The 23450-nt window shown below is 31.2% G+C and overlaps 1 protein-coding gene across 1 annotated transcript in view; it reads right to left on the bottom strand.

Moving 5' to 3' along the window:
• LOC143240816 (protein strawberry notch homolog 1-like) overlaps positions 1-23450 on the bottom strand; it is a 96862-nt gene that overhangs the window by 32065 nt on the left and 41347 nt on the right. The window contains exons 11-16 of the mRNA XM_076483932.1: positions 20201-20383; positions 19294-19391; positions 18676-18842; positions 14386-14592; positions 9215-9307; positions 8180-8343 (exon numbers count right to left, since the gene is read on the bottom strand). Coding sequence (XP_076340047.1) covers positions 8180-8343; positions 9215-9307; positions 14386-14592; positions 18676-18842; positions 19294-19391; positions 20201-20383 — 912 coding nt within the window. The remainder of the gene's footprint in view (positions 1-8179; positions 8344-9214; positions 9308-14385; positions 14593-18675; positions 18843-19293; positions 19392-20200; positions 20384-23450) is intronic.

Genomic DNA, 23450 nt, shown 5'->3' with positions numbered 1-23450 from the left:
AACAGTGAAACTAACAATTTTTTTTTCCTAAATACATTTTGACAATTACTTGACAGTTACAAAGATTTCATGTGAAATTTAAAAACTGATACATAAAAGTAATTTTAATCTTAAAATTAAAATTACTTTGCATGTTGGATTTTCAACATTGGAAAAGAAAAATGTACAAAAAACATTACTCAAAAAAACGTAAAATTTGATAAAAATCTGATATTTTGCGCAAAAGCCTTGTAATGTTTGATGATAATCTGCATAATATCATGAAGGTGCACTCACTGTTTTAAAAGTCACAGCACACAAGCTGTAACAAGCACAAAATGGTTACATCAGTCACTGGGACCATGCCCATATTGAAGGAGTTAAGACTATTTATTATCACAGAAGAAATTTAAATGAAACTTCTAATGTCAAGGTTAATTAAGACTGTCTTCAATCCTCTTGCTACAAGTAGGTCAAAGTGCACGTCACAACCTCTTAGTATTACATTCAAAACTTAATTATACTACTTTATCATTAGCATATGCAGCAAACAAACTTGAGATCAAATCATGGTTAATCATATTTTAACAATGTACATATTTTAAGTTCCTAATTTCATAAGGAAAAATTTTTTAAATCTCCAATCTTCCCAAGTATGAGAATTGTAAAATGTGTTCAAGGCGTTTTTCTTTCTCTAGTTTATTTACTGCTTTTCTCTCAACTGTGGGACTTAATGTATGTTACTCATTAAAGATGTTAAAGCAAAGCCTACTTTTTACAGCCTCCAGTATTATTTATTTACAGAGTAAAACTAGAAAATTACACCCACTGCCACATGTATCCCTCATCACATCTTTCTTAACTTATTAATATTTGATATTTCATACATTATTTATAACCAATAAAAGGCAAAATTTTAATCTGTCAAATGAATGTTTTCGCTACAATGTACTGTCTGTTTTGTCTTAAATTTTAAAATATTTCATGGCTTTCAGATGAAGAAGCTTTGGAAAATATGTTAAGGTTCTTAAACCAGAGTTAGAAAGCTAGTCAAACTACAACTGTTATGGACTAATGTCAGTTTGTGTGTTTTATACTGTTTTTAGATGCATTATTTAACACTATAGTTACAGGCACTACAGTTCTACTCATGCCACAAGATTCCATTTTGTCACATCCAAAATTCTATTAAGCAAACTTATGATTAATGTATACCAACCAAATTAGCATTAATAATTTATATAATAATAGTTCAGTTGTATATTTTCTAAGTTTTAATTCCTTTATTTCAAAAAAAAATCTAGCAGAAAAATTCTTAAACTTCACTTTGATGCAAAAGTTCACAGAATTTAAGTACTTCTTTGAAGCTCCTTAGGGTATTGTCTGAAGGAAATAAAATTCCTTAAAAGTCTTGATAGATACAGTTACAATTTTTGACAATTATACCTAGTTGAGTTAGATGTTTATAACCAATAGAAACACCCCATTTTAAAATACAATCTCCCAATAGTTACTTTGAAACTGGCATGAATTGAAGTATCTGTCAAACCATTCTCAGCATTGTGATTCTTTGTCCTTGTTAGCAATTGAGCATTGTTTCTCACTTATATGAATGTCAGATAATAAATTAATTATATTCATATTTAAATTAACTGTTGTGCTTTAAAATGCATATTACAAAAGCTTATTTTTTTTTACAAATATAAAGACAAACTGCCTCAATTAATCAAACTTAGTGGCCTGGTGATGCAAGTTGCAATATGTCTAGGGACAGTAAGGGAAAACATCAAAAATACACTTATAATTAGGAATGTAACAAAAAGAAGATTTAAGATTATTTGATAAAAACTGAAAAGGTGTGTATGCTTCTTCTGTTTTTAATTTTAAACATTTCACTGCACAACACACTGATGATACTCAAAATATTAAGAGTAAGTGCAAATAATTACAATACAAAAATAAATCTTTAGTTAAAATACTAAACTAAATCTTTCATTCTTTTTGTACAAAATACTTGTAACCGTTAACACAATCTTACCACTGTAATGAAGACATGTTAAAAAAGCTCAGTTATTTTAAACATTGTTGAACTGTGTATCATTCCATACTAGATGTAACCAAACTGGTTCAATCCCATAACTGTAAGGTTAAGCTAATAAAGAATAAAAAAGTAGGCTTAAATTTAATGAAACTAAAAGCAAAAAGAAAGGTGAGAGGTAAGTACTGTATTTCTTGTTTTTCAAGTATTTATTATAGAAGTAACTAAAATAAGTAAATTAATAAAAAAATTAATCACAGGACATGTTCACAAGCAGATGTGTTTGTTAATGTTTTTTAACACAGTAATGCGAGCTATGCATTTGCTATAGATTTACAGCTTGCATGTGAGATTAATAGTTAAATCTGGTTTGTAGGGTAATAAAAACAAAATTACATATAAACAGATGTATACTCTTACAAGCTTTAACTCTTTTGCAATGGACTTGGTATAATAATGAGTTCATCTACACATTTCCACTATAATTTTTCACACAATATGTGCATCATCAAAACTTGGTAGACATTTAGTAATGATCAGTTTTTTTTGTACACAGAAAAACCAGATTTTTTTTATCTAAATATTTTTATTAAAAATTTGTTTGGGAAAATAGCAAAACTTCAGTACTAGTCTGTGTGCAAAGTAATTACATGTTATGATTAAAAAGAAATTCTTCATTCCAAAATCTCATTATTTGTGTAATCTCAAACCTAAATATATCTCAAATGTTTGTTTTGAGTAAGACTATATTTTATGTTACTTTCTATACCCTTTTTATGTGGGTCTGTCACTTGTCCAACCTCGTAACAATTATATATATATATAAAAAAAAGGAAATAATATGTAGTCATTTTAGCATGTAAAAAGGATAATTTATAACATGAAAATACCAATGTTTAGTAGTCTAAGTAACTTAAGTACCACAATGTTACATACCGTATTTTCCGCCTAATAAGCCGAATTTCTGGCCCTAAATTTTGGACCTGATTGGGGGTCAGCTTATTGGCCGATCACTCCTTTCGGAAGTTTCTTCTTCTTAGGAAATGTTTTTCTTTTGAAAATTACCATAGGCGGTAATTTTGTCCCATCAGCAAAGCACGTTAAGACTACAGTGAAACGTTTCTGGAATTTCATTGGTTCCCTAATTACAGTAAGTAAAGCCAATAACGAATGACATATTGATTCCATCTCTGTCTCAATACGACACGTTCTGCTTTACTACAGAATGCCAATGATCACACACAACATGCATGCTGACGCTGAAACGAGACTAAGAAATCATTTTGAAGAAACTTGTCACTTCTTAAAATGGCTTCGGCTTATTGGGCGGTAATAAGCAAAAACCCTCATTTTCAGAGCTGAAAATTGGCCTTCGGCGATTCGGCTTATTAACTGGAAAATACGGTACTTAATTTTTTATTACTATTATATTGACCTTCCAGTCATACTTAGCTAACATTACGTGACTTACACCAATGCAGTGCATACACACTCGTCACGAATCCAATAACAAACTTAACCTTAGTTTTCACTGTTTTGGTTGTGTATTAACAAACTAGTATTTTGTAATAGTTACATATATAATAATTGAAATTATGTATGTACATATATATTATTACCATTTAGAAATTAGATATGTCTTAAAATACACAACAATAAATACAAAAATAAAGCAAACATATTACTTCTAGCTACAACCTATGAACCTGGGTACTGCTGGACATAGAATGTTAAACCTTTTAAAATTTTGCACATGGATAATATCAAATAATTTTTTTTCAGTTTTATATATAGTTGAAAAACTAAAAAATTATAAATAACTATACTGATACCACAGAACTATATTATAAGTTAAGCTTAGTAACTAAGATGTATTTAGATTTAAAAAATATGAATCTTCAAGCAGGCTAAAAACATGACCTAATTTTTTGAAACTTAGTTTCAAAGAGCAGATAGCCTTTTCACAGATTAAAATGGCCAAGATAACCACTAGGGGAGATTCTGAGGTTTCAATTAGCTATTCATGTCATATACTGTGGTATATAAGTGACCATTTCTAAAATTGGTAAAAGGTGAATAGGCCACTGTCTGATTCAGTACATAATCCACATCTCAACAACATAAAAAAATTACGAGATTCTTATTTAATATTCTAACTTGTTAATACTGGTAGTTTGAATTCCTAATGTGTATGAAACTATACACTTAGTGTTTGAAATCACAAACATCTAATTTTAAACACTGCTGCATTCAACATATCACAACTCACTGAAAACTATATTTAGGTGTGTTCTTTCAATATTCACTTTTATAATTAAGAAATTAACTCATAAAATATTAAAATTTGAATTATAGATTATAATTTGATTATTGACAAATTCATAAAAATAGTAGTTTAATAAAATTTTGAATGCAATTTAAAAAAATGCAATGACAGCCTTCGGCATGCGATTTGTTATGAAAGAGTTAAGCTACTTAGGATAAACAAATGTAATTTCCTGTTATTTTGCAGTTATTCATGAAAGAAAAAAGTAATTTAGATTTATTTTGTATTTTTTATGGTGGGTTATTCAAATCAACTGAATCTGTGTAGTTAGGGTAGAAAAAATGATATACAACTTTACTAAAATAAATTAATTTATTTAGAAGATTTTAAAGATTATGCAAATGAAATATGAAAATTTTAAGATAACGAAAAGTATTTTTAATCTCAATAAGAAAATCACTTGGCATTCAGAAAAGTCAACACTGACTTCATATTCTTTGACAAACTTACAGTAAAAATAGCTAAGAAAAGAGTATCAAAAGCTTGCCAAATTTCATCATGATGAAGATGGACATAGAATATCAAGAATTATAAAAATTCTGATGGTTACTTTGTGGTTAAAAGGGCAGCCACCTTAACCAACCCCATACAGAAAGTTAATTATCAAAAAGAACTTGAATTAAAACAGAGTTAACAACAATTAGTCATTGCTTAAGTGTTTATAACATGTAATCTATAAGAACTTATCTTTCCACACTTGAAAAAGTAATATACAATCTCTAAATAATTATTAACATCACTGAAATAATGTACAATGCCAAAATAACAAAAGTATTCAACAGAAAAAGTTGAGTTCAAGTGTCAATTACCCCTTTAAACAGGGGATCAGCTGTTTTAAGAGTTTGAAAATTATGATGCTTTAACATAGAGCTTTTAATTTACTACTTTTTTTTAAAAAGTACAAGATTTTAGTTAAATACAAGTTTATTGTACTTAAAAATTCAGGACTTCATCTATCTATAGTAAAACGTTTTCAAAATTTCTAAATTCTTTACTGAGTCAATTTGATTGGCATGTGATTTTCATACTAAGAATACAAATATTTCTTTTCATTTTACAGTTTTTATCTTTCATTTACGTAACTTCGTTAACCCTTGAAAGGAGTATTAAGTTGTTTAAGGTAAAGGTTTACTTTTGAATATGTTAATGTATTTACCTAGTATTTATACTATAAGAAAATTATCAATGTACGATGATATGAAACTGCAACAGTTATTTATTACAATATCTTTAATTTCATTAACTTTGCAATTTCAACTGTACCTTTACACAAATGGTTTATTTTAATTTCAGTTTTATTGCCTGGCTTATCTGTACCATACAGACCAGTAAAAAGGGAAAACATAACCATCAAAACAGAAATCTAAACTATGAAAAACAATAGACAATACAAAGGACTAAAGCTTGCCATTATTTTGTTGTAAAATAATACTAAAAAAAAATGTAAATGGAAGCAAAAAGGCCTATGACTCAAAAAACAAACCTGAGCAGCATCACTATTGCCAATAACACTGTTCAACATCAGGTTAAGCATTTGGAAAATTTTCTAAAATGGTGCTGTCTCTCAGTTATAATGAAGATGGACATAGAATATGAAAAGCAAAATTATAAAATTAGAAAGAACTGATGGTTACTTTGTGGTTAAAAGGGCAGCCACCTTTATCCAACCCCATAAAGAAAGTGAATTATCAAAAAGAACTTGAATTAAAACAGAGTTAACAACAATTAGTCATTGCTTAAGGTGAAAGGACAACTTCCATGCCTCTGGATAAAAATGTTTATAGTCCCTTAACTGCTGTACCTCTTTCCTCCATACATTTAGGGCAAGAACCAAAATATTAAGGGTAAGAAACATTACAATTAATGTAATGTGGGTCCATTTGACACTCAATTGTCAAGAACTATCACCATAAGCAGCATACAAAGAACCATGACAAGCTGTCTTAGTGTATACAAACTGCTGGCATTGGAAACAGGGGATTTAGAATGTAGAGTTTCACCTCACAGTACAAATAACCTGTCTAGATAAAGGAAGATGGATGAGAAGATTTAAATATCAAAAATTTGGGAAGACTGCATTATTCCATCTTTACAGGTGGAGTGCACATTGCAGAGCAGAAACTTCCTGGCAGGACAAACCAGCAAGAATCTTCCACTCTGGGATGGTAGCCTGGCATGGCCAAGCTGTAAGTGCACAAGGGTTTAGTTAAACATGCTCACCCTCCCAGCTGTGGGGGTCAATAATGTGACAGTCAATCCCACTATTCGTTGGTAAAAGAGTAGCCCAAGAGTTGGCAGTGGGTGGTGATGACTAGCTGCCTTCCCTCTAGTCTTACACTGCTAAATTAGGGACGGCTAGCACAGATAGCCCTCGAGTAGCTTTGTGCGAAATTCCAAAAACAAACAAACTGGGATGGTAACCGAGTCCTGAAAGGTTACTTCTCTTGAAGAATTCAAAGAAGCACTGGAAGTAACCACTTCACCATACCAAATACACAAGTAAACATCTAGTTCTCAAAAGAGGTAAAATATACAAATAGAACCTTCCCTGGAAAGTCTCCTCACTACATAAAAGAATACATAGAGGAATATGGTTTATTTACCCCTGACACAAAAAATAGTGAATATATTCACAGGTACCAATAAACTTACATACATGCATGTGAAGTTCTAGAATTGTGCACTTGTTGTGGCTTAAATCTTACTTTTCTTTTTCTCTGAAATTCTATTCAAACAATACAAGGACCTTTCAATTATGCATTTTGAAACATAAGTAACATGCACATTATTAAAGCAGAAATACCAAAAACACTACAGTTTAACCAGTTTTCTAATCAACTACAAGCATCAAGTCTGCTTTTCAATATATACCAATTAAATACTCTATTCTAGCATCTACTGCCACCAATTTTAAAAAAACAAAAGAAAAAAAAAACTATAGAAAGCTTAAAATATGAAGAAAGCCATTTCTGTTGGTTATAAACATTTAAGCTAAATATCAATCTGTAGTTATGAAAACTGCCTTGAAATTTAAGGATAGATTGGTGAAGCTATTTTCATGGCTTGAGAAAATTTATTAGTACATCATCTCACTAAGTTAGTGTTAAAACTGTACATCAGACCTAGAAATTGTCTACAGACTACACACAAGACAGGCAGTATAACACTGAAATTATAATAATTAAAAGATGAGAATTTAGAGTACAGATACATTATGACAGAATGGTCACATTTATATACTGCATAGAAAACATTTAACACTCCTACGAAAAGACGTTTCTAGTCCTGATTTCTCCAAGCCTGTTCCCCTGGCTGTGTTTCGCTAAATAGGGACAGTGGGAATCTTGTTAATCCATTCATTAATGGATTTAAATGGCAATTTAATTTAAATACAAAATTATTAGCCTAATATTAATAACCTTTCAAGTTGCTCTGGGACCTATTAGGCCCCACTTTTCGTAGGAGTGTTAAGATCCAGTAAATGTTTTATTGTTCTATATCTTTTAAAACCTGGCTCGTAATATGATGAAAACATCCATAATTTAAATGCTACAGTTTTCATCGCAGCAGAGAAACAATGAATATTCTCTCATTTTATTTGATCAACTAGTACACATTTATCTTAGTTTCTTGATAGAGTTCAAATGGACAAAAGGTGAGTCAAATGATTTTTAAAAAACTCATGAAATATGCATGTACTTTGAGTATTAACCTTCTTTATCCTTAAAAATAAATTGAAAAATAATGGACTAATGAATCAATTTTTTTACCCCAAGAAAATCTTACTTTCACTCTTTAAGCAGTTTAATGAAATGAAGAAAAATATTAGTCGTTACCTCTGCAACATTTTCAGGTCCCCCAAGCTCATCAATTAACTGATCTAGTGTGTTTGGTGGCAAGTGATCACCAAATGTGTTGAGTTCTTTGAGCAACTCTTCTTTCATTGCTTGAGCCTTTTCTACAGCATCAACAGGAGGAGGAACAGGTGGAGGTGAGTTACCTGTAAAATCATTATACATTGCTAAAATGGATTAAATTACAATAAGCTCTGTACTGTTACTAAAAGTACTACATGAATTGACTATTTAATCTAAACAAGTAAGATATGCAATACATACCAAAACCACTTATATTAAACATTAATGAAACAGTTTCTCACGCCTACAACAACAGACGTAATCCTTCTACTACTGAAACATCATTCTACTGAAATACAAAACTGTATTTATATATACATTAATATATTGAACCTCCCCTTTACCACCATTTTGTGCCCCTTTACATACAAAACGTTTTTACAACAAAATATTTAAAACAGTTTGTAATATAACATATAATACAATTTTTTTCAATTAAAACTAACCACTATGAAAATGCTTATTCTCTGAGCCCAACTGTAAAAAAAGGTAATGATGCACAATGTGGAATAATATACATAAATATATTGAAATGCAACTATATTTCATTATGTGCAATGCATTTTGCATTAAAAATATTATATTAAGAATAGCTGTTCAAGTATAAACAGAACTTAAAACATAGGCAACATTCATGCATAAACAACTACAATGTAAATAGTATGAAATGAACAAAATTGCTCTAACAATACTTGTTGGTTCATCAATACTTAATTTTTTTTTACATGACCAAATTCTCAAAATTTCATAAATGACAAGCATCATTTTATGCCTTTGTTTATAAATACTTTAATTATGAATGCACCAAAATGTAACTTCTGTAACACAATAAAAACTGTTTAGCAAATCAAAACACCAAATTTGAAGTTTTTTTCATTTCATACATTAAAATTTGTTTCATTATTTAATCATGCTTATTATACTATATATATATATATAAACAAAAAACCTTACCATTAATTTGTGATTTGGATTTATGTTTTTTTTTAGTTTTCGTTTGCTTTGTTTTTTTCTTCCTTGATTTTTTCCTTCCTAGCCAAGGACCACCTACAGAAACAGGAATCTTTTATAGATTTACAGCAATGGAAATAAATGCACTTAAATTTTTTTTTTAAGAAACTTGTTTCTAAAATTAAAAAAAATTTCAACATATAAAAATTCAAAACACTAAATAATAACTAATCTATCTAAAAAAAGAAAAAGGTAGACTGCACAACATAAAAATAACCATGTTTTCATGCCAAAATAAAGTATCAATCATAGCCTATAAACATTATGCCACAATAAGCAAAATTTGACTGCTAGTACTTTCAGGCATTTGAAATTAGCCTATAGCACCATAATTTAAAGTCCAAAATCTACCTTAAGAGTAAAATACGCAATATTACAGCTTAACTTTCAGAACACAAAATTGTGCCATGATATTTGCAAGTGTTCAAACATTAAAATCAGTTGTTTTGTAGTCATTCTGGTGAAAATCATTTGAGAACAATTTTTTGAGGGAAAATTAAGTCTTTAATATTAAAGTTCTTTACAAATCTTATGCTGCTTTACAAAGTAATTGTCTAGTTAGTGCTTAACAGCTTTACAAATTTGAATACAACATCATGGATTCATAGAATTACAGTAACTGAAAAAAAAACTACTCATGAGATGTTCACTGAAAAAATGTGCATTTTGTGAAACTTTAACAAACAAATAATTTATCATTAGTAGGTGAAAAAATAAATAACTTTAGAAACTGTAAAACTTAATTAAATCTATATAACCCTTAAGACTTTTTTGAAAGTAAGGTCAGTGCCACAACTATAAATAGAATCTTCTACAGAGATAATTCAGGCATGATACAAACCAATGAATTAATCCTATCAAGTAGGGTTTGATGAATCTTATGTTCAGAGTTCAAAGGCATGTCAAATTTGTATATTTATTTTCAAAATTTTACTGAACTGCTATCTTATGACTGTATATCAATAAGTTTGGTATCTAACTGTAGATTATAATTCAAACATTAGTATTACATGTTAGTTTTAAAAGTAAATGCTTAAAAAAATCCTAAATATCAATTTATGCATCACTTGTGCACTGAATGTAGCTCTGGTTCAAATTAAATATTTGTGATGTACCACTACAAAGTCCAGTTTTATGAATTAGAAACTCAATTAGTGATACTGATATGCTAGAATATAAAAACCTCCTATCTTTTCTATTTTCCGAGATATTATATTTAATTAATCAACTAAGGTGGCCCCACCTACCTCTTCCATTTTTGGATTACTTGCTTATGTATACCTACTTTGCCCACTGACATGAGTATAACCAATAGGAAGCTCAGATAAGGTTATTGTTCCAAGACTGACTTAATACCAATCTCTAACATCAGGTCTTAGTGAGGAAGAAGGACAGGAGAGTGTAAGAGAAGATAAATATTATTGGAAATACATTTTATGATAACAAAATACCTCCCTCACACTTACAATTAGAACATCATACTGATAAAGTGGGGGGACAGTGAGGGCATTATCCACACTGACAGATCATGGGAGTGTCAACAGAATATTGACATTATTGACAGAACCACACTACAACTTGTGGGTAGACTTTTACCTAATTTAACAATACTATAGGCCAGGCCTCAACCATGTAGATGGATAAGGTTCCACTGCTTTTGGTTGGAATTAAAGGGCTACTGTCCCTATATCCCACTTTGGTGGATAAAGTCATGTATATATACACAAATACAGTGGTACCTCAGTTTTCGAACGACTCCCTTCTCACACAATTCGGTTTTCAAACATATTGATTGAGAAAATAAAGTCTCGGTTGTCGAATATAAGCTCGGTTCCCGAACCAAGCTGTCCTGGCACGAACCTCCGAAATAACCCGAATGACCCTTCGACCATTTCCGGCCCATGCCAAGATTGCCCAAAACATTTTACCCACACCTGTCACTCAGTCCACACCCCTGCTAAAATCTGCTGTTAACATTCTCATTTTTTTTTCTTCTAAATATTCTTATTAAATGAGCCACCATGGAGTCAAAGAAGGATAATAAAAGCAGCAAACCAATAAGAAAAGTTTTTAGAGCCACAATAGAGGTGAAAAAAAGATCTCATTGTGAAGTATGAGAGTGGTGTTCGCGTGTCTGACCTTGTTACACAGTTTGGTATGGTGAAGTCTACAGTCTGCACCATACTGAAAAATAAAGAAGTCATCAAAGGAGCTGCTGTTGCAAAAGGAGTGACAGTGCTTATGAAACAAAGATCACAAACAATGGAAGAGGTAGAAAAACTGTTGTTGATTTGGGTAAATGAAAAACAGTTAGCTGGTGATAGCATTTCTGAGACCATTATTTGCAAAAAAGTAAAGCAGTTGCATGCTGACCTCCTAAAAAAACACTCCTGGAACAAGTGCTGCTACAAGTGATGGCTTTAAGGCTAGTAGGGAGTGATTTGAAAAATTTAGGAAGAGAAGTGGCACACAGTGAGACATGGGGAGGGTGCCAGGCTGAAACAAACTTCATTAGACAAGTTTTTAGTGAGAAATAGGTCCAGTGAGTCTCAAGCAGGTTGTAGCAGTGCAAAGAGACAGAAAAGAAAAAGAACCCCAAGAGAATTACCTGATGTTTTTATGGAAGGTGACTCCCCTTCCAAACAATAATAACCCTCCTACACTCCACGTTCCTCACCACCTTTCACTTACGCCATCAGCTATCCTCAGCACAGGTAAAGTGCAGTTAAATTTTCATTTATTGTGTTTTTACTGTTTATACTTTTTGTGGTTGACTTTATACATGTAAGTATTATTATACAGGTATAAATAAGCAATATTTTTAGTTAAAATGCTTCATAATGCGTAATTTTTCGAGGTCTGTAACGGATTAATTTAATTACAGTATTTTTTATGGGATAAATTGATTTGGTTTTTGAACAGCATTCTGGAACAGATTAAGTTCGAGAACCGGGGTACCACTGTATACGAGGTCTGTTAAAAAAAATACGCGGACTGTTTGAATTGTGCGGCTTCAGTTGGTTCCAGGGGAATCCGCTTGGTGTCGCTAGGTTCGCACAGATCAGCTGATTATAATGCCATTTCCCGATTGCAGATATCTTCATTTGTGTATTAGCTACGCGGTTTTAAGTGAAGTGTGATTTTTTCGTTTGGCGGATTTCAGAATGAATGACCTGAAGGAGCAACAACTTGCTGTGAAATTTTGTGTTAAAATTGGAAAATCTGCGACTGAAACTTTTGCTATGCTTAACACGGCTTACGGTGATGTTGCTATGAAGCGTACGGCATGTTTCAAGTGGCATGAACGTTTTAAGGATGGTCGACAGTCCATTGAAGATGATGAGCGTCCTGGACGTCCTTCCACATCGACTGACGACCCACACGTTGACAAAATCAACACCCTGGTGCGGACAAATCGACGTCTGACTGTCAGGGAGCTTGCTGAAGAGTGTGAGATATGAGTTGGATCTTGTTACGAGATTTTGACCGAAAAATTGAAGATGCACTGTGTTGCTGCGAAATTTGTGCCTCAGAACTCGTGAGTTTTTGGCCAAACACTCTATTACTGTTCTTCCCCACCCCCCTACTCACCTGACCTTGCTCCTTGCAATTTTTTCTTGTTCCCCAAACTCAAAAGATCCTTGAAAGGAAGAAGATTTGAGACGATTCCCGAGATTAAGGCAAATGCGATGAAGGAGCTGGAGGACATTACAAGAGAAGCGTACCAGGACTGTTTCAACAAGTGGAAACACCGTTGGGGAGGAGAGTACTTTGAAGAGGTCCCAGACCTGTAACTTTTAATAAAGTACATTTTGTTTTATGACGCCAGTCCACGTATTTTTTGAAGAGCCCTCGTATACAAACCTGTAGTCATAGGGTGATGTGTTCTGAGCCACTGGCATTACAACAAGAAAGCAAGCAACATTCAAATGGACAGATATTTTCATTAACCTGAAAGGAAACATTCCAGGCTCAGAATGATGGGATCATGTATGCTTTATTCGACCTGAAGAAACAGAACTCATCCTCTCTTCCCAACCTTGTGGGCAAAATATATTCCATTTACCATCAGAATTATAAGTCAGTGGACCCTCTTCTATGAACAGTATACTGGACTCATACTGATAAATAAAAGAAGAGAGGCACTCAACCAAACCAGATAACCAAGCATCAAATCTGAATCAGTTACAAGTAGGTTCACATGTGGGTTGGTATCACTCCTACCAGTATCTGGGAAAACAAACATCCATAAACACAGATAGGAGGGCCACCAACTTCACCTTCACCTTGTTTTCCAAAGGTGGAGGAATTCACTCTTACACTATGGAGAAAAAGCTTCTGTCTACCACTCCAGTTACTGAAAACTGGGTGTAGTAAAGACTCTCTAGTAGAATCTATGGTATAATGCACTCTGGGGAGTCCTGAGGAATGGTGCCCTGAAAACAGTGCAATAGATGAACGAGGTTCCCTGTATTTTTAAAAACAAAATGACCCTTATTTACTCAATAGTGATCAGCAGGATCCCCTTTAGCTTAATTCATGATAGTCCATAAGTGACAGTTCAGCATAGCATGGTAATAACATTTAGTGAGCTCCTAAAGTGATCTTATGGAACACCTCATTTCTACAGAGTCTGTTGAATAAAAAATACTCAACCCCCATATAAACTAGCAGAAATGATTAAGACAGCTAGAAGGAGTAAGTGGAAACTTAGATGAAGATACTGCCAGATCATGAAAGTAATGCAAAATAAAAGTACTGGAAGAGACCCACATACAGGTTTACACAGTATTCTAGAGCAGAAAATTCAATTAGGGTGCTAAGGACACAGAAACATGACAATTCCTGCTAAATGTGATTCACAGAAAATTCATTTCCTCCAAATAAGAGCCCAGAATAAAACTCTTTTCTAGCATCTTGACATGCATTAGTAATGGAAATAAAACCTTTAAGACACCTACTTGAGCATGACATGATCAAAACCTGACTGGATACAGAAGAAACAGCAACCAGATGAACTGGTGAAAAGGATTTATTCCCTTCCCTGAATGACCATGTCTTGGGTAAGAATGAAAAGTAAAACTTAAAATATACTTCTAAAATTTATTTCTCACCATCACTGTCAGATTCCTCTCCAAAAGGATTAAAATCACTATCATCTTCAGATTCAGTTGGAGACGGACTGGGCTCTCGATCACTTGAGTTGGAATCAGAAGGAGCAAACTCACTGTCATCATTTTCTTCAAGTTCTGCTTCACTGTTGCTTTCATCTGTTAACTTTGACTCTCTGTATCGTTTCACAAGCTGCCTTGCTTGTCTTGCTACAGGAAAAACAATTGATTACTTCTTTCAATAAAATTAACATTCATATCATTTGTTTGCCATCACAAAAAGAAACTGGAACTGAACTCACTGAAAACAAAAGGTAATAGATGGTCAATGTCTTAAAATAATTGTAGTTTATATTATAGTAGAAATCTATGTTGTATTTGTATACATTTTCTGTATTTATTATAGTACTTATTCTAAATTAATCACTTATTCTGTACATTTTATTTTATATAACACTTAACTGAGTAAAATCATTACATTTCTATTTCAGCACTCTTTGTTTATCATTCTTTAGGAGATACCTATTTAGCCCATGAGAGATACTGCTGAAACACTGCAAATTATACAGTCAACAGCTGTCTTTCAACTGTAGTTAAGGTAAAATTTCTAGGTTACAGCCTCACTCGCATTTGAATTAGTAGTAGTAGTAGTCATGGGGGTATTGCTAATTGTTTTGGGTAAAAATAAAGGTTCTTGTGAAGTACAGAACACTGGATGTAGTTAATCTGATACATAGATTTAGCCTTATATGTTAAAGATATTGGAGCCAGAAAAAAAGTGATCCTCCCGTGCACATAAAAGCATGTAAGCCGTGTTTGCTGCATTAACCATATTTTAATAAAAACTGTCCATTTCATGTCAACTTTGAATCTAGTCTCTATTTTATTTATTTTCCAATTTCTGTTACTCATTAGATGTATTCAACTATTTTATGTTAATTCATTACTACATGGTTAGCACAATACAAACAAACGCATTCCACAAGACAGAGAAAACATGCAACTTTTAAGTGTCAACCTAATACTATTCAACCTTACAGTTCAAAATGCTTTTACATTACACTAACAGCTGTACATTAACTTGAGCTTCAAAACACTACTTTGGTCCCAAGACATTTTAATTTGTCCTGACAAATGTCAGTACACATTTGCTGAGTGCCTAAAACTAATGAAGAGGAAACAAATTATATTACAAATCTTATATTTGACCAATTTTATTTGGTAATAAATTAAAAAATGCAGCCTACATCTACCATAAATTTTTCACAAAGCTAACAAATTATTCCCATAAAGTATAACATAGTATAAAGCATTACCAATGTAACATACATGAATCAAAACTGAAGATATTACAGTATATGGATCATTCTCAAGAAGTGCACTACAACTACCATTTGTTATACAAAGCTGAATAATTCTTACACAACTAATAAAAGCAAAGACAGTGGTATGTTTTAGAAGTATTCAATTTATTACTATCATGGCTTTGCCTAAAAAGACAAAAAAGTATGGTAATAAAAAAGTTGTGAAACATTTCGGCTTTCCTCAATTCTATAATTATGGATTTTAACCAAGTACAAAAGATCTTAAGTATTAATTGAATAATTTGTTTATACAAATACTTTAGGGATTTGTCTATCTGCCTAAGTTATGTATTTAACACTGCTGCTACAGGATCAGTTGAATACATTTGTCACCCCAGATTGACCTCTAGTTTCCTTACTATAACTTCTGTTTTTGGTAGTTCATGAAATTTCCTAAGCTTTCAGTAAGCATCAAGTTTTGTGAACAAAATATCAGATATTTTTTATAAAGAATTTCCACTAAACATTTCTCCATGAATATATACATTGTCAAAATGTTAACTGCTCTGGGTGCAAAGTAATTTTCATGTTAAGACTGAAAATACTTTTCTATATATGAAAAGTATGAAATTTCATTTCTAATCTCAAACCTCTCAAACGAATTTCTAATGTTTTTTTTCAGTAAAACTATTATTTTCTTTATCATAACTGTGTATGAGGTTGATCAATCTAACCTCATAACTACCATAAAAAAATTTAAACTTACATATTTTTTCTTACTAAAATAACTTCAAATTGCAACTTCAAACTACATTTACCCTAAATAGCTCAAACCTCATAACAGGATACATCTTTTTCTAAACTTATTTTACTGCTCTTTAAACATCTAACTAATAAACCTGCCAAACAAATTGTAAATCACTTAGCAAATGTGTAGTTTAAAAACATACTTTGTCGAAATAGATTTTATTTTACCCAACCTCACTTAAAAATTTTTAATTTTTACATTTTAGTTACTTTTATAACAATAAATAAAATAAATTTAGTACTCAATTGGATCTTTATATTTGCTATTAACTGTCAATAAAATTTAAACACTTTATAAATACACACACCGAACGGGTAATACTGCACTACATTTTTTTTACTTAATTAGATAATGCACCTAATAACACAAAATAGCATAAATAGTAGACAATATTCTAAAACTTTCATAATTTTCCTGGCTTTCCAATTATAAAATAGCCATTAAAACTTTAGATAAGCTCAGATTTGTTTTCCACGGTAATAAAGATTGAACTGGAAGATAAATAGAAATTTCTATGTTCAGAAAACCATATGTCATTTGAGAAATTAAAACTTCAGCTTTCTACATTTATAAATTATACGGTATTAAATATCAAAGAGAACTAGTGGCCAAATTATAAGAAGAAAATGTGACAGGTGGGTGTGGCAAGATAGTTCTGATTTACTAGTTTATAACCCAGTAAGATTAAAAGATTATAAAACCTATACTCTGACCTAAGCAATAACATTATCATGATGAGCAATTGTTTAAATCTGTACTTCTCAGATAATTAATAGGTAAATAGAGAGCAAGGATACCAAAAACAAACGTCAGAGCTTTTATACTAGAAAAGAATTAAATTTTATAAAAATATTCTCTTACAACATTAAGAATTAAACATTTTATAATATTAAAATATGGATTATTAGATATGTTTGATGCCAAATTAATTTGTATAACATGATAATAGAATAGTTTAAATTTTGAACATAACTCAGTAAAATCTCATGACATGTACAGAAAAGGACACCTGTATGGAAAGTTATTTAATTTGGACCTAAAATATTTGAACATTAGTTTTGGTAAACTGTAGTCACACAATATAATAAGTAATACAACTTGACAAAAGCAGACTTGTAATCATTGGATTTTGCAATTTTAAAAAAATCATTAACTTCTTAATTGCCCATTTAATAGTTACTAAAACAAATATCCTGCAACACACTTCTCCAATCTGATACATCTCACTGCTCACTATTATTATTATAATAAAATTTTAGGAATATTTAGTCACCATCTTAAAATAATATAACTCATAATATGTACAGAAATATTTTCAAAGAATAGTGAAATCAATATTAGGCTTAGGCTATTTGATTTTAGATTTGTTTTAAACTCAGCTCATTATATTTGTTTAGTAGCAAAAATTTTCATTATCTTGTATCACTATGATTATTTTCCCATGTTACCATCATACAACTGAGTGTATTGTCATGCCCTGTATGTCTCATTCAAGTAGTGATAATAAACTACAAGTAGATATATTCTGCAATATAAAATTGTAATGTATGCCTTCTTGAGCAATCAGTGGACATGTGGCATACACATGACCTTCAATGAGCCAGTGACTAATTCTTAAAATTAATACTATATTAAAAAAACAAACCACACAAAAATATCCTTTCTTGTTTATATAAAGATGTAACAAATTAGTATTGTTTTTGTTTTATGAATTTTGCACAAAGCTACACGAGGGCTATCTGCGCTAGCCGTCCCTAATTTAGTAGTGTAAGACAACTCTTGGGCTACTTATTACCAACGAATAGTGGGATTGACTGTAACATTATAATGCCCCCACAACTGAAAGAGCAAGCATGTTTGGTGTGACGGGGATCCGAACCCACGACCCTCAGATTACAAGTCAAACACTAACCCACCTGGTCATGTTGGGCCAACAAGTCAGTATCTTTAAGAAAAAATAGAACATAACATGGTTAAAGTATTATGATATCAAAATTTTAACTAACCACTTAGTAGCTATGCATGAATGAAATGAATATAAATCTAAGACCATAAGTTCACATACAATGACTTGATAAAGATTATGAAAAATTAGGGAATTACACAAACTTATTAGTTGGAATCTGTATATAATCAAAACAATTGAAACCTGTTAGTTACAATAGGAAAATGCAAACATACCTGACTTTCTTTTGGTACCACCACAAGAGGAAGATGCGACAGGAGAGATAGGTTGCTTGATTTCTTTTACTTCTTCTTTCATGAAACTTTCTAAACCTAAAAGACGGCTCATTTTCTTACGATCTGGAGCTGGAAAGTGTTTGTCTATCAGAGTCTGTAACACTCCTCTACATTAAACAAAAAGAAAAGGTAAGGTTTATGCAATTTTAATTCAGTAGAGCAAAAGTAATTTTTCACTTTGAAACAGGAAAAAAAAACCTCAAGCTTTTCTTAATTCTAGGGTATCCCCCCAAAACAACAGTTCTAAATAAATAAATTATAAAGTTATATTATTAAATTGCAATTAATTATCACCTGTTTTATAGCTATGTCCAATTTTATTTTGATTTCAAAATAATTTTTAAATTTCATTTTCTTTTGCCTAGTTCTTAAAACACAAAGCAAAAATGTTAAGAAATTGGGAGAATAAACAAAGCCATTGACATTTTTACACTCAATTTCTTATAAAATATTGTATTTCAGTTCATCTTAGATTAATTCCTACATGAAGCCCAAGTACCTTTTAGGAGTTCAATACAACATTAGAATTTCATTATAACCATAAAATAAAATACATACTTAGCTGTAGAAACAAAATCTGTGAGTTCTCCACCAGCTTCCTCTAACTGTTCTAATGTACGTGCTTCACCAGTTGACTGCAAGCCTATCACAATGCACTACAGTGCATAAAAACATCCTGCTTAATTGAAATTTCTCAGAATGCCATGAAGTGAAAATATAATTTCCTTAATATAACCTTTCATCCTACATAATAAACATCTTTAGTTTGCAGTCAAAATTTATGACCTAAACACATTTCTTTCACTTGCATTTATTTAAATACATTAACTATAAAAACTGACAATATTCTTTAAAAAATACAAAAACAATCACACATGCACACACTATATACTATATAATGATTTTCATATCTAATTTATGAATAATTACTGTAGCACAAAATCAGACCTAAAATAAACAGTATTACATGCTTGAAATATGATCAGGATACAGTCTTATAATATGCTTTTTTACTCAATAACTTTTAAAAGTTAAGCTGCAGATATAAGACTATTACAGTAATGCAAACATTTTCTATGTTAGAAATCAAATTTTTTTTCAATTAAAGTTTTTTTTGGATAAATTAAACATCACAAAATGTTTATGTTTACAGAGTTCTAAACTAATTGTAGTTTTTTTTTTTTTAAACTGAGTTGAAGCCATAAGTGCCAGGTTTCATTATCTACTGAATGTATGCATCAGACCTAAATGCCATTCATGTGTAGTTTATAGAAATCTAAAAAGCCAGTACAATGTACTCTAGTTAAAATTAACTTTTAATACTAAAGTCCTTACAAGTTTTAGCACTTTGATAATTTTAACAATATAGCTCAATTTTTGTATCTCGTATTTGATAAATTTTACATTCATTAATATTATTCAATTATTTACACCCAAAATAAAATACACAATAAATATGGTATACCTTTCCGTTTTTAACAGCTTCCCGTGCCAAGGCTACAGCTGGTTTAACTTTTGACGCTATACATAAGTACTTAAAGAACCTCTGATGTGATCCCCAGAACTGGCTCCACATGGACTTCTTTATTCGTTGATCCCCTTCTAAAAGTTCAGCAGATTTTTGAAACTTTTCTCTTGCATCCACCCACTGAAACAAATGTATTATTTTAATAATAAAAAATGTACAAAAATTAAGTGGTTTGGGGAAGCAGAAAAAAAATAAAAATAAAATTTGAAACTTTTCAGGAAGGAGTACCACATTTAAATATTTCATCTTTAAAATTTAAGTTTGGTTAATCTAAATATGAGGTTGCTGTATTTAGTGCTGTAAATTTTCTTGAACATTCAAACACTACACATACATAAAAATGAAGCATCTAACCAGAACATTTCAACTATGTACTTTGGGATGTTTTATGCAATTATATGACATTCAAACTAAAATCAGTATCTGGACAGCTGATATTTTTATATTTGTTAGCTAAGAAAAAAAAAAGTTCATAATTCACAAGATTAGTGACCACAGACAATTTACGTTTTTTATTCTCTTATGGTTTGTTACTCATTCTGTTTTTCTGTAAGATGCAAAATTCATCCACTTGTGTCCTTGTAAGAGTGTAACATTTTTGCAACATGAAAAGCTACTAGTAAAGTTTATGATACATTAATTATTAAGTATTCAGGAATGAGAATAGTAAAGAATGATAAAGCCCAAAATTTGTAATGTCATTGGTGGATGATTTACATTGTGAACACCCCCAAAAAAAACACCAAAAAAACTCAATCTTTGCCAATTCATAGCTATCATCAAGACTTGATGGAGAGGTACCTCACTCTAAAAGTTAAGAAATATTTCAGCTATTTTCAATTATGTGTTCAAAGATTCTCTTATATGAGCCATCCGTGTCTTCAGAACATAAAAAAAATGTGGTCATGCAATACAGTTTGTGTGATGAGAAAAAACAGTTTGTAGAAAAGAAATAACTACAACATTTCAGATAAATATATGTTACTCCTGCCCTTCCAGGAAAGTAGCTAAAAAGATCAGGGTTTAAAAATGAAAGGAATAATTTTTCTTTATTTAACACTAAATGTTACATTATTCTCTAACTACCCTCTAACTTTATCACTTAAGTACATCAAAGTGATAAACCCATTGCAGTGGCATGGTTTTATTGCATTGTTGAAAAAAATATATATATTGGTTAAAATAGTCTGGAAATTCAGAACACTCCAGAAGTTTAGATTTTATAATTTTATACATGTATGAAATCACAGAAATTTTCAAAAGACCTCAGTGTGATATAGTTTCCAATTCATATCCAAAGACCAGAATAACAATATTTGAAACAGGTACAAGTTCTCCATTTCATCTTGTTAATCAAACAGGCATTTTATTTGCATCTTATATTTTTATCTCTGCAAGAAAACTTTGACATCACCATATTACTAAAACAACACTGCAACATATACTGCACAAACACTAATACATATGTTGTAGTGACAACTTAATGTGGAGCTAAATTCACTACTTTTTGTTTTGTGTACTGAATGTATTCTGTTTGCTGGTCAGATATATGCACATTAGTATGAGTGATAAAAATATGTATTTGGATATGACAGACTGAACAGGATCTTTTGTTGAAGTTAAAAGAAAAAGAGTAATATTATAATTCATTATTGCTAATGATGTAAAGGGTCAGCAAGTACAATACATTTTACTCCAATAATTACACTGTAAAATAATATAACATTAATATGAATCTCAAAACACTCATCACACCAGTTTTTGAAGTAAATGCTCCTCCTAAACAGTTTGACCAATAAGAAATATATACTGTCTATACAGTAATTAAACTGGCAAATACTGTAGTGATAATGTGATGCTTACATATATTCTAGCATGTCAAATAATAAATTCCATCAGTGAAATAAGAGCAAGAACAGAATAAAGACTAACAGAAGACAATGTTGAATATACCATGTAGCTGTGTCAAATTCTAAACAGAATTAATAAATGGTCTAAATAACTAATCTGACACAATTTATATATACATGTGTGTTTGTATATACACACATTTTCTGGTTTAGTAAAATAGCAGTAATAAAGAGGGCAAAGAAGAGAGCCCTGTAAACCAACTACCAGTGATCTTGCAACTGTCTATAGCTGCAGTTAGCTCTCTGCCGTGAAAAATTCAAAAGTAATATGGAAATAAAAGATGAAAAGCGTGTTTCAGTTTGAATGGAAGAATACCTGATCATGATTAGTTTCTAAGAAAAGCCAGTCCAAGGTGGAACCAGTCACCAAAACATACTGTGAGGATTACTTGAAATATTCTACAACAATATCTAGTCACCCTAAATCAAAACAGGAATGCTTCTTTTATCATCAAATAGTTACTTGAGCCAACAAACTAACACATGCCTTATTGGTGAAATGAAACTTGATACAATCACATACTGTGCAGGTGCCTAAAGAATTGGACATCAGCTGATGTAACTCCTCTTTTTCAGAAGTGATTACAGTCCAATTAGTCTTACATCAGTTGTGGGAGGTTTTGGAAAGTCCAAGATGCTTTGCATAGCCATTTAACAAAGTTTAGAATTTTATAGGATAGTAAACATTATTTCACTACAAGAAAATCTTGCCTTACAAATCTTTTGACATTATTTGAAATAGCTACTATTTATATGGATGAGGGTAAAAGTGCAATTTGGTGTATTTTGATTTTCAGAAAACATCTGACAAGATACCACATAAAAGCCTAGAAAAACATTATCTCTAGACAGAGTACAACTTAACTGCACTGAAAATTAGTTGAATGTAAAAAAGATGAGGGTTTTTATAAATGGAGTTCAATCAAACTGGATTAATGTCAAGTGGTATACCTCATAGCTCAATTTTAGGACCTTTGCACTTTTTACATCAGTGAAAGAATGGTAATTACTTAAATGTGCTGTAAATGCATAGGTCTTGGGTGTTTCTAGCTGTAAAGATACTACTACTGCTTTACAAAATAACTTAGATCATTTATTAAGTTGAGCAAATGGGTTTTCATTATAAATACAAGATAATGCATGTGAGTTTATTATAATTTTATTTGTAAGTATAATTTGCATGGACATAACCTTAACTGTGTCATGAAAGAAAGGGATCTTGGTGTAATGACAGAGCAGTCTTTTAAGCCATCTAAGCAATGTGTGCTGCTGACAGT

Source organism: Tachypleus tridentatus, chromosome 13 (assembly GCF_004210375.1).
Source record: "Tachypleus tridentatus isolate NWPU-2018 chromosome 13, ASM421037v1, whole genome shotgun sequence".
Classification (NCBI taxonomy): domain Eukaryota; kingdom Metazoa; phylum Arthropoda; class Merostomata; order Xiphosura; family Limulidae; genus Tachypleus; species Tachypleus tridentatus.
This window is presented reverse-complemented; position numbering and strand designations above follow the sequence as displayed.